The 13,883-nt window shown below is 39.2% G+C and overlaps 1 protein-coding gene across 1 annotated transcript; it reads right to left on the bottom strand.

Moving 5' to 3' along the window:
- Positions 1-3,496, bottom strand: LOC142662448 (nicotinamide N-methyltransferase-like). The gene is made up of 3 exons (XM_075840653.1): positions 3,343-3,496; positions 755-962; positions 1-424 (listed from the first exon to the last, which is right to left on the bottom strand). The coding sequence occupies exons 1-3, from the start codon at positions 3,494-3,496 to the stop codon at positions 1-3; spliced, it is 786 nt and encodes a 261-aa protein (XP_075696768.1).
- Between the last annotated feature and the right edge of the window lie 10,387 nt (positions 3,497-13,883).

Raw genomic sequence — 13,883 nt, forward strand, 5'->3', positions numbered from 1 at the left:
CTACTTCTCCTTGTGAGCTGCAATGAATATGGCTGCCTTATAGTCAGTAAGGTCACTGACAGCCGTTCTCTCCTTGACCTTACAGTAATCAATGATAAAACCTTCTCCAACGAGAGCTTTCCTGATGAAATCCTCATCATATGCGAAAACATGGAACTTGTCTTTTCCGACTGTATAATATGTTGTACCTAAAATACCAATTATTATGAGGTGTCCTCCAGGTTTCAGCAACCTAGAGAACTTCCTCAGATATCTGATGTAATCATCTTGATCTTTGCTGATAATCTCCAGAAGCCAAGCACTGATGACACAATCGGCTGGTGGTAAGACCAGCGGCTCTGTCATATTCTCTTTCTCCGGGTCGTATTTCACAACATGTTGAATGGCTGATCTCAGTTTTGATTCCTGGTCCTGACACTGATCACTGGAAAATAAAAAAGACAAGAAAAGTGATTGTCCCACAGTCAACATCAACATGGTGGCTCAGGACTTAGCACTGGACTATTAACTTGCAATACTAGAGGTAAAGCCTGAAATCATCCAAGACTGTTACACCAAGTGTCAGGCTTATACTGTGACTTTCCAGCATTAACTTGTACAGTATAAGATCGCCTTCTATGGATAAGTATATTGAAGTCAGTGGGTAATACCATTTTCCTGGATCTTTGCCCCATCTCCCATTATATTTGTTGTATAAGGTGCAACAATCACAATGACAGTGGTTTTTCTCTTGATATTTGCACAACTACGTCACCTGTTTTCTTCTTTCTCTTGAAGAAGAGTTGATGTGTGGCCCCAATAAAATGCTCCCGTACGGTCGTCCACCCATCTCTTCAGCTCCATGATGCATCTGTTATTGGCCTTCAGCACTATGATGTTTTGGAGAAACTCACTGGCTGAATATAGATGATGAACCATGGAACCAGAACTGAGGTCAATCAAGATGTCTCCATTAATATGACCTGCAGAAAAACATTTTGACTGTTGAAACATCTAATATGTTAAACCCTCATAGATTTTGTGGATAAACAAGGACATGTGTCTATATCACGTCTACCAAACTATGTAAACAATGGGTTTCCAATACCCAAAAATCTGAAAAAGAGATTAAATAACCCTCAAATGTTTTATAGGTCGATGACACCAATGTTTTTAAGAAGGTGAAGATTGCAATCATCTGAGGTCCTGTAGTAAGATGAAAGATAAGAAGAATGGAGGCTCATGGGACCATAACTAGAACAATCCAAAAGTCTTCAATATATTTTAACCCCTTAACGACCAAGCATTCTTTTTTATTTTTCTGACCTTCACATTCCAAGAGTTATAACTTTTTTATTTTTCCGTCTACATACCTGTATGAGGCCTTCTTTTTGCAGGATGATTGGTATTTTTCAATGGCACAATTTTTTGTACATATATTATATTAATTAACTTTTGTTTGGGAGGGAATTAAAAAACAAAGCTATTCCAGCATTGTTTTCACCTTTTAAATTTACGCCATTTACTATGCGGCATGAATAACATGTTACCTTTATTCTATGGGTCAGTACAATTATGACGCTATCACATATGTATAGTTTTTTTTACAGTTTACTACATTTGCACAATAAAAAAAACCTTTTGAATAAAATAAAAAAATACAATTTTGCATCATCACATGCCAAGAGCCGTAACTTAATTATTTTTCAATTGATATCGCCATATGAGGGCTTGTTTTTGCGGGATTAGGTGTAGTTTTCATTGCTACTATTTTGGGGTATGTGGGACTTATTTATTGATTTTTATTATGTTTTTTTTGGAGGGGAAATGGAGAGAAAAAGTGATTTTGCCATAGTTTTTTTGCATTTGTTTTGTACGGCGTTCACCATGCGATTGAATTAATGTGTTCACTTTATTTTTCATGTCGTTACAATCACTGTGATATCATGTATTTGTACTTTTCAATTTTATTTTAAGAACGGCCTAATACGCATATAGCCAGGGCAGGCCTTGAGGCCTTTGTTAGCCCCCTGGCTGCTATGGCAACACATCGGCGGCCGGAGATTGAGGGCCGGCGATGGGTGACAGAGGGAGCTCCCTCCTTCTGTCAAAAGATTTAAATACCGCGGTCGCTATTGACTGTGCTATTTAAAGGGTTAAGCAGCTGAGATTGAAGGTTTCATAAATCTCATCCATTGCAGCAGGAGCCAGGGTTTAAAGGAGAGGTGATAATCTGATGGGGTGGTATATAGGTCACCCTATGTGTCCTCGATAACCAGGGGTGCAGCTGTTTATTTGTTGTGGCTGCAATTATTGTATCCAAATGTAGAATGAAATACCAAAAGTGGAAAATAAAGCAAACATGGTGGACCTTGTGTAGTATGGTCTGTATAATGAACACACAGAAACCACAAGGTATCCCAAGGTAAATTATAGGTATGGGGCTTCAACAGAAAGATATATGCAGGCTCAGAAATCCTAGGAGTAAACATTATTGTTTCGAATTTTTTTTTTTTTTAAATTAAATAAACTTTTTAAGGATTTATGAGCTTCATTTTGGATCCTTTAGTTTTATTAAAGATCAACAGATCTACAGCTTCACTTATGACACCTATGCTTTCTGATTTCTAGACCCTTTACTGGCTATACTATAAAGGTGCGCCCTCTGTTAGCTTTTTTTCCACTTTTTTTTCTTGATCTACCCTATGCTGAATTTTTTTTACCCTTTTAATATTTGAGTACTTGTGATGTGACTGGACCTGACCCTATTTAGAGTCTCCCAATCAACAAGTCTGTCGAACTGTCATTCATGTGCAGTCTAATGTGACAAAGAGAGTGACATCTCCATCCCAATATGATAACTTCCTCTAAATATGGGGAATTAAAAAAATATTATTATTTCTGCCATTAGTGGTATTGTGAGCACAAATTGATTGTTGGTGCTTTTTTCTTAAGTATATTAGGATATCTGTCATTAAACATAGAACTGTAGATTCTAGAGATCAGGTTCTAGTTTATATTTTAAAAAAAATACAGGAAGAGATCAGAAAATAACAACAGCTCAAAATGATAAAACCGAAACTGTCAGATAACAGCAGATTTAGGTAATTGCACCCACAATTCGAATTATTGAGATGCCCTTCATAATCCGCCAAAATGTTTTACAGGGTTCTCAAGGTTAGAGTAGAGAAAACAATGATTCTACTAAACCCTGACATCTTATATTCTTCATCATATACAATGAATAGGACTTTGCTCGGCTCCTTGTGATTTTTCAGTTGTTTACAATTGTTAATAACCAATAAAAAATACAATAATATACACGTCAATGTATCTTAGGAGTAATAAAATCAGGATACATACCCACTGTGAAAACTTGTCTAAGATTATCAATGGCAAATTTCAAGGTGTCATCTCCAAAGACCATGTCAGGTTTATCTGAAAAGTAATGCTCCAGATGTTGCCTGGAATCAAAGTCATGTACATGATAGAGCTTATGGGGACTGGAATACATCATCTACTCTTGTATCACAGACGGGGTAACTACCTCTAGACCGGGACACAAGGTCTTTGTATAATTTCCAGGATTCAATTTACATAGTGTGTTACTAAGAATAACTTATCACATGATGACTTATTATATTCATGAGCCGGTCATGAGAACTTGTGTTATAATTAATTCACATAGTGAATTAATGATCTTTAAATAAAGAAATCAATTTTATTGTTAAAGGAGACAAAAAACAACACGGAAAATTGTCTCGTTGAAAAAATAAAGTTATGACTATTGGAATGCGACGTTGAAAAAATGAAAAATAATGCTTGGTCATTAATGCAAAATAAGCCTGGTAACTAAGGGGGAAACTGCTGTGTACACCTTTGCAACAACTTTACAAATACGTTTCATTCAAATTTATTTTTACTTGTTTAGATACAGCTGCTCTGTATTCTCTATAGACAGAAGCTTTATCTAGCGCTATTCACTGAATCGTCAGTCCCGTGGACCTGATGGGTACAGCGACAGCGAGTCCTGCGTGTCTTTGACACGCAGGTTCCATCTCTAAACTATCACATCTAAGTTCATCTACTCATCTATAAGGAACAGTTAGTGGCACTATTCCACAAAAAGCCTTGTGTAGTCCAGGTCTGATAGACAAATGGGTGTTACCATTCCCATTGCCAGAAGGATGTGTCCCTACAGAGTGTAATACTGTCAGTAATGGTTGGAGACTGTCAGTATATAGGGACATAGCCCTTTGACAAGGGGAATGTTAACACACATTTGTCAATGCTCAAGTAGAAAGGTGGGGTTAACATTAGACACGGCCCAGCAGCGCAACAGTGGAGAAGAATTATAGAAAAAATAAACAAGGGTTCACTCACCTTGTTTCCACTGCGTTATTCCATGCATTTGTCTGGACCACGTTGTAAACAATGATGGTGCTCGAAGATATTCCAAGAGAAGTTCTAAGTCGACAGCAGGTATATAAGGCAATGAAAAGGGAGAAGCGGTATATCCAGCAGTCTTGTAAAAAATAATAGTTTTATTCGGTCATATTAAAAAAACAGGACAATTAAAATGATAATCCCGGTAACACACTTACGCATTTCAAACCTCTAAGGTTTTTAATCATAGCTTAGTTACCCAGTTGTGAGTTTACATTTTTATACCACACATCTTAAGTCAAATGATTTCCTGTGGGTTGGGCTAAAAATGTAACCATTTCAATACCATACTATCTTTGGCAACAACATCGACATTATATTTGGTTCAGAATGAATTCAAAAAGCTTTACTATTTGGAGCTTACCATTAATGATAAATGTACTATGTTATACACAATTCTGTTTTTCTGTGATAATAATTTTAAAATATTTTTTGGCCAAATTTCTTAATTGACTCTAGATAGAATCAGATGTGTGTAAATCACAATGTTACATAGAAGAAGTCAGCATGGGTAATGATGCAATAAACCGAGGAAAGAGTTCAAAGGTGATGGTTTTTCATGCCTGCTACTATGGTGGAATTCATTAGTGTGTACAATTCTAATGTTTTGTATTGAAAATTAAAGAGATTTTATTGAAATGTATATTTTTCATGTTTATGGAAAACAGTAAAACAGAATCGTACTGATTACGGCATCTTGTCCGTGGTGCTGAAGGACAGCAAGTTGAAAACATTAGGGGTGCTGCTAGGTGGTACTGAAAGACAGCTCCTATATTGTAACATGCGAATAGTTAAAGCCTAAAAAGGAAGTATTGAAACAGATAGAGAGAGAAGTGATAGTATAGAAATCTATATGATTTTAGGCGACCCTTAATGAAGCTGTCTGTCTATCTATATGGGATGTATACAACATGATTGTATTATGACAATGTTGGTATAACAAAATTAATTACTTTTCAAGAACAGTATCAGAGACTTTTTTCATATAGTAATGTTAGGTCCGTATTTCACACCGAATAACTACCTCTGTAAATTGAAAGCTGAAGGCATGCCTGGAGAGAAGTACACCACACAGAGTAATGTTGGTAGACATCCCCTCCATTCCCCCAGGAGGAAGACTGTAAAACTTTTTATTCAGAACAAAGAAACACAGAAAAAGACACATGCCTCCAGAGAGATGTGGGAGTGCCCAAGCCCCCACCGGTTTCTCAGCTGTAACTTCTCAGACTCACTCTTCTTGCATTCCAGGGGGCGGTGTCTTCCATAGGTGTGTCCGACATGAACAAAGAACTTATTATATATCAGTATATTACACAAAGAACTGAAATGTATATACATATGTGTGAGGATAATATTTTTCAAACAATATACATGGTAATGATCCCTGACAGTCCCCCCTAAAAATATTATTACTCTATCCCTGAGTCTTGCCTAGAAACCTACCACCGACCACTCGAACCAGGCGGGTAGGGGTTTTGGATTTCTTCACCAGCTTGAGACGAGCTACTCCTGATGAGTGACCCCCCTTTGTACCTGGACTTCCAAGGTGTCGGAGTGGTCCTAACTTTCCCTATTCTCCTCAGGATACAGGATGGTTGTCTTGATATAATCTACAAACCGCTGTTGGTTGTAATATATATATAATTAATCCAGTCTACATTTTATTAATGGTAACAATTGTCGCACTGTCACTTACTGTCCTAATGGGACTTTTTCAGATTGTAATTTGCAGCACCGTGGCATATTTACACACATTATAATTATAAACCTCAGACATTATAAACAATAGGGCCTCAACTAATAACATAATGCTATCACCAATCTCATGCTATCACCCTCAGGTTTCGGGTCCCATCAGTTCATTGCCAGTCCTTTACACCATTGTCTTCTTCTTCTCCTGTCTTCTGCTCTTCACTGACTGTCACCCTCAGGGTAACCCACACAATTGTGGAGTCAGACTACGTTGGTGTCCAGTGGGGGAGTTATTATTACCCCCTCCTAGCCACTTACTAATCAAAACACTTGATCCTGCTGACGGATTCACTCAGGTCTTTGGTCTTTACTTTTATCTTTGCTGATGTCATCAGGACTTGGTTTGGTCCTTCTCATCTGTCAGACACCGTCTCCTTTAGCTTACGTCATTAGGCTGTACATAGCACCTCATGCTGTGAGCCTGGGGTGAGATCCCACGTAGGCGGATTAGTGGAGTTGTATTGTGACTATCACAAACCCTCCGCATCTGTACTCTTCCTCTGGCAAGTTACTTGTCTGGACGGCTGCTTAGAATTGTGACACTGCCGTCAGTTCATGATAAACGCGTTGTACTGGCTCAGGCTGTGCCTGCCGCATCTCAGTGATGGAGTTCATCGTGTTAAAAGTCTTTTAGTTCATATTTACTGGCACTTACTGGGGACCCCCAACCCTTGTCAATTTGTTAAAATAAATACTATCTGGTGATAACATCATCCGCATACATTATAAACGTTGTTCTAAGTACATACAATAATGTCAGGCCCTTAAATTACATCAAACACCTTTATATAAGGAAAAAACTTCTTTGTTACAATGGACAGGGCACCTAGAAGATGTGTAATTATTGGGTGCATTTCATTTGCACTTGGTGATACTCTTTCAGCGGGATTTGTACCTTATTCTCAGCTGATTGCCTAGAACATCTCCACCTCACAGAAACATACACAGATTCCACATGTTTATCTGCCAAATGTCTTTAACCAATTTTTCTTACTCTAATCTGGTTCGTTCTACCTGGGAAGGCCTCTCAAGGTCTGTTCTCTTCGTTTGAGGCGGGTATGATAAGGTTGGCACCGGTCTGCCAGGACTGTTCTGTAGGCAAATCAAACAGCTCTAACAGAATTTAGCAGCAACAGCTGTAAAGCCTGGGACATACCAATTAGATCTTAATCAGATAATTAACTTGAAGAAAAACATTAACAATGACAGATTTATGTTAAACGTTCACACTGGTCAGTAACTAAAACTGATACCTACAAACTGATTCCTCTTTTCTTTATATATGTCTATACATACACATATACACTGCACAGAATTCTCTGCTCTAAAATTTCCCTTTCCCCACAAAAATAAAAATAAACAAATAAAAATGTTTTCGAATGGGAATATTCCGCTTCTGTACCTTTTATCTGACGCATGACTCTAATAGTCCAATGCTAAGGCTGGTCTAGAACTTTACATAAAACTTAACCTCAGTATTTAATATTCCCACAACACTTCTTAAATACAGTTATTAAACAAACTAACCTTGGGACAATGTCTAGAGAACTGCTGACATCTTATCATTGTACAAACACCAGGTCAATACTTGGGATAACACTGTTCCCCTGTCACTTACACACAAGTTCTGCAGTGGGGGAAGATACCGGCCGGGCTTCAAACCCCCCTGAGAACAGGTCTACACACACGAGCACATTGTCATACACTTCTACCTCGGGTAGTTGTATGTTCTGCCTTCGCTGGGACGGGTAATCTGGCCGGGCTGCACTTTTCACAGGTACCTTTGCTGTTTTACCTATGTCATGCCGTGCACACATCATGCCGGCTGCTACAACCTAGTGGTGGCATTATTGTATCCAGGGACAAGCCAATTTACTGACACCAGGCTGCACATACCCTTGTTGTCAGGTCTGTCCTCTCTCGCTCTCTCAATTGGCTTACCCGATGATCCAATGAAGTTCCTACTACCAATGGGCCCATAATTGTGTGCGATGCCAAAAGCGTACCTAGAGTCAGTGTAAATGTCGGCCGTCTTACCTTTCGCCATGTTACAGCCTCAGCGAGCACCTCCAGCTCCGCTCCTTGAGATGAATGAGGAGGTGAGAGTGGTTTCTGGATGATTTACCTGGTGCCTCGTATCCTGTCTTGTACATACTGTATAATAAAATCTCTTTATTACAAATTTACATTAGAAACCCATGTCACATATAGATAGAACATCTCAAAGGGGTGGCGTCTTCATCCTCTAAAATAAAACCAAATGTTATACACTTCTCCGCACTCATCTGATAATCCAGAATACTTTGAGAATCTCACTTTTATCAGGTTCTGCAAATACTTGATTAATACAAAAACAAATAAAAAATAAAAAAATTCCTAAAAACTTTACATCAAATTAACAATGTCCAGACAATTTTTGTTTTGCCTTCTCCCCCATCTAAATCCATAAAGACTCGTGTGGGTGACGTCACCTCTGCCTCCTGTGTAAATTTGCTGGAGGGGGATGGTCTCTTACACAATACCTCATATTGGATGGAGACTACAGCACAGCTTACCCAGTGCCATATTCACCGTTCTGGAAAGATCTGGAACCATCTACACAGGAAATCCTCAACATTTAGGTTACTCTCATACACATTTAATCTGGATTACTCATTGGGGTCTCATACACATTTTTAGATCTCCTGAAACCAAATTAATTAATTCAAAACAAACCAAAATTGTACCTGATCAGTCCCTTCACCATTCCCCTCTTTGTGGACTCTGCGAAAGTAATGTAGCAGAGTCTAAAACTACATCTCAACATAACAAAGTCGGGCACTAGTTTAACCCCCTGTAATGTACAACAGCCTGAAACAAAAATGACTTTTTCCTGACGAAAATACATTTTATCTTTACAATGACATAACTCATGTGTGAAATAAAAAACAAAACAATTGTAGTTAGTTATTCAATAAAACAGAAAATATTATATCTGATAACATTAATTACTGCAAACCAATAAACTGTATATAAAAATAGGGAACGGTGGGGGCACATACATTTTCAAAACCCCGTGTCTCACAGTATCTATAGTTTAATACATCTGAATTAACATCAAAACACATTAAATCTGATCAGCTCATAACACATAAATATCGTAACTTTTATAAACAGTTTAGGTTTGTAGACATTACTGATATATATATATATATATATATATATATATATACATATCTCAAAGCAGTGCATATTGAAATCCCTTTGTCTCATCAGCCCTGCAGACTGCACCCAGTCAGCCCCCCTCCTCCTCCCAAACACAGGGGGGAGGGGGGGGGGGTCACACACTCACTTCTCACAGTGTCTAGTCTCACAATCTTAACACTTTCAATGCCGGCAAAACAACACACGTATCTGCAATCATTCATCCCACCATTGTATAGGAATTATCTACGTTCAAAACATCAAACACATAATCTGTAACAGTCCAATCTGTCGGCCACCATCTCTATATTATGATGACGTGTTGTTTCATCAGTGAACAGCGTCCTGCACACTAGAATGGAACTTCTGTAAATGGAAAAGACACTACAAATGACAAAATTAACAAGGCGATTATTTCATACCGATTTGGTTGGGCCGGGAGTGGCCACATCAGGGGCAGGGGGGGGGGCAGCCTCTCCCATTGGAAACACAGTGCGCAGCTGTGAGGGGGGGGGGGTGTTTCTCAGCTGTAACTTCTCAGACTCACTCTTCTTGCATTCCAGGGGGCGGTGTCTTCCATAGGTGTGTCCGACATGAACAAAGAACTTATTATATATCAGTATATTACACAAAGAACTGAAATGTATATACATATGTGTGAGGATAATATGTTTCAAACAATATACATGGTAATGATCCCTGACAGTAATACATACATACTGAAAACAAAATTAATTTATGTTCTTTTGGAATGTCTATTATAGTATCATTCTTTTTTATTTGTTTTTTATTTATTTATTTTTCACCGGGTTATGGGATAATCCTAAGAATGAAAAATGGATTTATATTGAGCCCAAAGTGAATAATAACTTAGTTATTCAAGAGAATAGTCACTCATCTATGTTATCAATAGTATTGAAAAGGAGAACCATGGTGAAGAGAGAAATCCTAATGAAAGGGGAGTTTTTACTATGAGTATTATACACGTTCCAAATTAGTGGTACTTTTAGGTACTCTTGAATAACTGTAAGTTATTATTCACTTTGGGCTCAATATAAATACATTTTTAATTCTTAGAATTATCGCATAACCCGGTGAAAAATAAAGAATGATACTATAATAGACATTCCAAGAGAACATAAATTAATTTTGTTTTCAGTATTTATTTATTACTATATCAAAAAAGTCTCAGATACTGTTCCGGAAAAGTAATTAATTTTGTTATACCAACATTGTCATAATACAATTAAGTTGTATACATCCCATATAGATAGACAGACAGCTTCATTGAGGGTCACCTAAAATCATATTGATTTCTATACTATCACTTCTCACTCTATCTATTTCAATACTTCCTTTTTATGCTTTAAATATACGCATGTTGCAATATAGAAGCTGACTTTCAGTACCACCAAGCAGCACCCCTAATGTTTTCAACTTGCTGTCCTTCAGCACCACGGACAAGATGCCACAATCAGTACAAATCTGTTTTCAGTCTCCATAAACATGAAAAATATACATTTCCATAAAATCTCTTTCATTTTCAATACAAAACATTAGAATTGTACACACTAATGAATTCCACCATAGTAGCAGGTATGAAAAACCATCACCTTTGAACTCTTTCCTCGGATTATTGCATCATTACCCATGCTGACTTCTTCTATGTAACATTGTGATTTACACATATCTTATTCTATCTAGAGTCAATTAAGAAATTTGGCCAAAATTGTTTTTTCAAATTATTATCACAGAAAAACAGAATTGTGTATAACATAGTACATTTATCATTAATGGTAAGCTCCAAATAGTAACGTTTTTTTAATTCATTCCGAACCAAATGTAGTGTCGATGTTGTTTCCAAACATAGTATAGTACTGAAATGGTTAACTTTTTAGCTCAACCCACAGGAAACCATTTGACTTAAGATGTGGGGTATGAAAATGTAAACTCACAACTGGGTAACTAAGCTATGATTAAGAACTCTAGAGGTTTGAAACGTGTAAGCGTGTTCCCGGGATTATCATTTTAATTGTCCTGTTTTTTTAATATGACCGAATAAAAATTTTTTTTTTACAAGAGTGCTGGATATACCGCTTCTCCCTTTTCATTGCCTTATATACCTGCAGTGGAGAAGGATTGCCCGAGTTTGGGGTCAGCCCAGGGCCTCTGGTCTGCTTAATCCACCACTGCCTGTGATACCCCATTAGTAACTTTGACCCAGTCTGTGTATAGGTTATTAAAAACCACCTAATGTGCCTGTGATTTCGAGATATTACTCCAACTACACACATTTTCTGTCGCAGCATTCATATTTTATGTACCAACCTTTTGGTAGAAACAACATAAAATGCTTTTGAACATATCGATAAACAACATCCACAGAATTACCCAGATCCAGTTTACAGCTCATCCCCTTACAGAAAGGCATGTGACCGGCACTTATGGGAGGCATGTAGCAGGCACTTTGTGAGGGGCATGGGGTGGCACTGTATATAGAAATATATATTGCTGACATGTATGGGGAGTTTGTGGCGGATATTATACGGGGCCTGTCGCTGGCACTTCTTTTGACGAGAAATATGCCTCACATTTCAAATAAGAGCCATGTTTTTTGTGTCACCACATTCTGAGAGTCGATTTTGTTTTTTACCACATTGGAGCTGTATGAGGGCTTGTTTTTAGCGTGATGAGTTTTATTTTTAAATGACACAATTTTGGGGAACATATGACTTATCAATTAACTTCAAAATACTTTTTTGAGGGAGAATTTAAAAGTAACAGCAATTCCAATATTTTAGTTTTTTTACATTTTCTTTGTTCACTGTGCAGCATAAATAACATGTTGCCTTTATTCTATGGGTCGGTACAATTAGGGCAATATCAAACATGTATATATTTTTTTCTGTTTTACTACTTTTGCACAATAATAACACATTTCATGGAAAAAAAAATGTTTATGTCGCTGCAGTATATATGTACTGAGCTTGGTTCTGGTGCTGTATATATGTAGTGAGCTTGGTTCAGGAGCTGTATATATGTACTGTGCTTGGTTCTGGAGCTGTATATATGTACTGATCTTTGTTCTGGTGCAGTATATATGTAGTGATCTTGATTCTGGTGCTGTATTTATGTAGTGAGCTTGATTCTGGTTGTAATGTCCGTGGCTGCGGGCTGTCAGCTCCGTTCCCCTCCTGACAGCCACAGCCACGAGTCGGCAAGTCCTGGCCCCAGCCTCCTCCTCAGGAGATGCCAGCGCTCGCATCCACTCACCTCAGCCGGATCCCGTAGGGTGCACGTGCACGCTCGTGCCCGCTCTTAAAGGGGCAGCGTGCACACCGGACATTGTGGATGAACTTTGACCCGTAAGTACCCTGGACTATAAGAGGGGTCCAGCCCCCTAGTTCGATGCCTGAGCGTTGTTGTGTTCCCTAGTTTGTCTATGTGATGGCCTCCTAGTGTGTTACCTGTTCCAGTCCTTGTTTTAGACACTGTACCTGTACCTATACCTGTTCCTGTTCCTAGCAGTCCATACATTCCTGGACTAGCACTGAGCTGTGCCAAAGTCGTGCCGTGCTTCATCCACGTCTGACCTGCTTCAGCTCGCCTGACGTCCGCCTGCTACCTAGTCGCAGCCGAGCCTGCCCTGCTGCTGTCTGAGCTGCCACAGGTACCTATAGAACTATAGACTCTCACCTGCTTCCTGTTGGCCAGCTGCCTTACCGCCAAGGCGGTACGGCCCAGTGGGTCCACAGACCCTTTGTGACACTGTTGCTGTATATATGTAGTGAGCTTGGTTCTGGAGCTGTATATATGTACTGAACTTTGTTCAGGTGCTGTATATATGTAGTGAGCTTGATTCTGGTGCTGTATATATGTAGTGAGTTTGATTCTGGTGCTGTATATATGTAGTGAGTTTGATTCTGGTGCAGTAGATATGTACTGAGCTTTGTTCTGGTGCTGTATATATGTACTGAGCTTTGTTCTGGTGCTGTATGTGTGTCATGCCCATGGCCGAGGGCCGTAAGTCTCACTCACCTCCTGACGCCCACTGCCATGGAACTCCTCCTCAGGAGACACCAGCGCTCCCTTCCGCTTCTCCCAGCCGGGTCCGGTAGGGTGCTCACACGCCTGAAATTAGTCAAAATTAGCCAATGTGCCCCTGGACTATAAGAGGGGCCCAGCCCCTTCCTACCATGCCTGAGCATTGTTGTCGTTACCCTAGTCTGTCTAAGCAAACGGTCTCCTAAGTGTTTTCCAGTTCCCAGTGTTTCCCGTCCCTGCTACCTGTAACCTGTATCCCTGCCATCCTGGTCAAGTACTGTGTTGAGCTGAAGTAGTGCTGTGCTGTATGCCACGCCTGTCCTGCTACACCACGCCTGGCGCCCGCCTGCTGCCTAGTCCCAGCCGAGCCTGTCTTGCTACTGTTTAAGCTACCACAGGTACACTATACAAACTATAGACTGTGACCTGTGTCCTGTTGGCCAGGTGCCATACCGTCAAGGCGGTACAGTCCAGTGGGT

This window comes from Rhinoderma darwinii, chromosome 10, assembly GCF_050947455.1.
Source record: "Rhinoderma darwinii isolate aRhiDar2 chromosome 10, aRhiDar2.hap1, whole genome shotgun sequence".
Classification (NCBI taxonomy): Eukaryota; Metazoa; Chordata; class Amphibia; order Anura; family Rhinodermatidae; genus Rhinoderma; species Rhinoderma darwinii.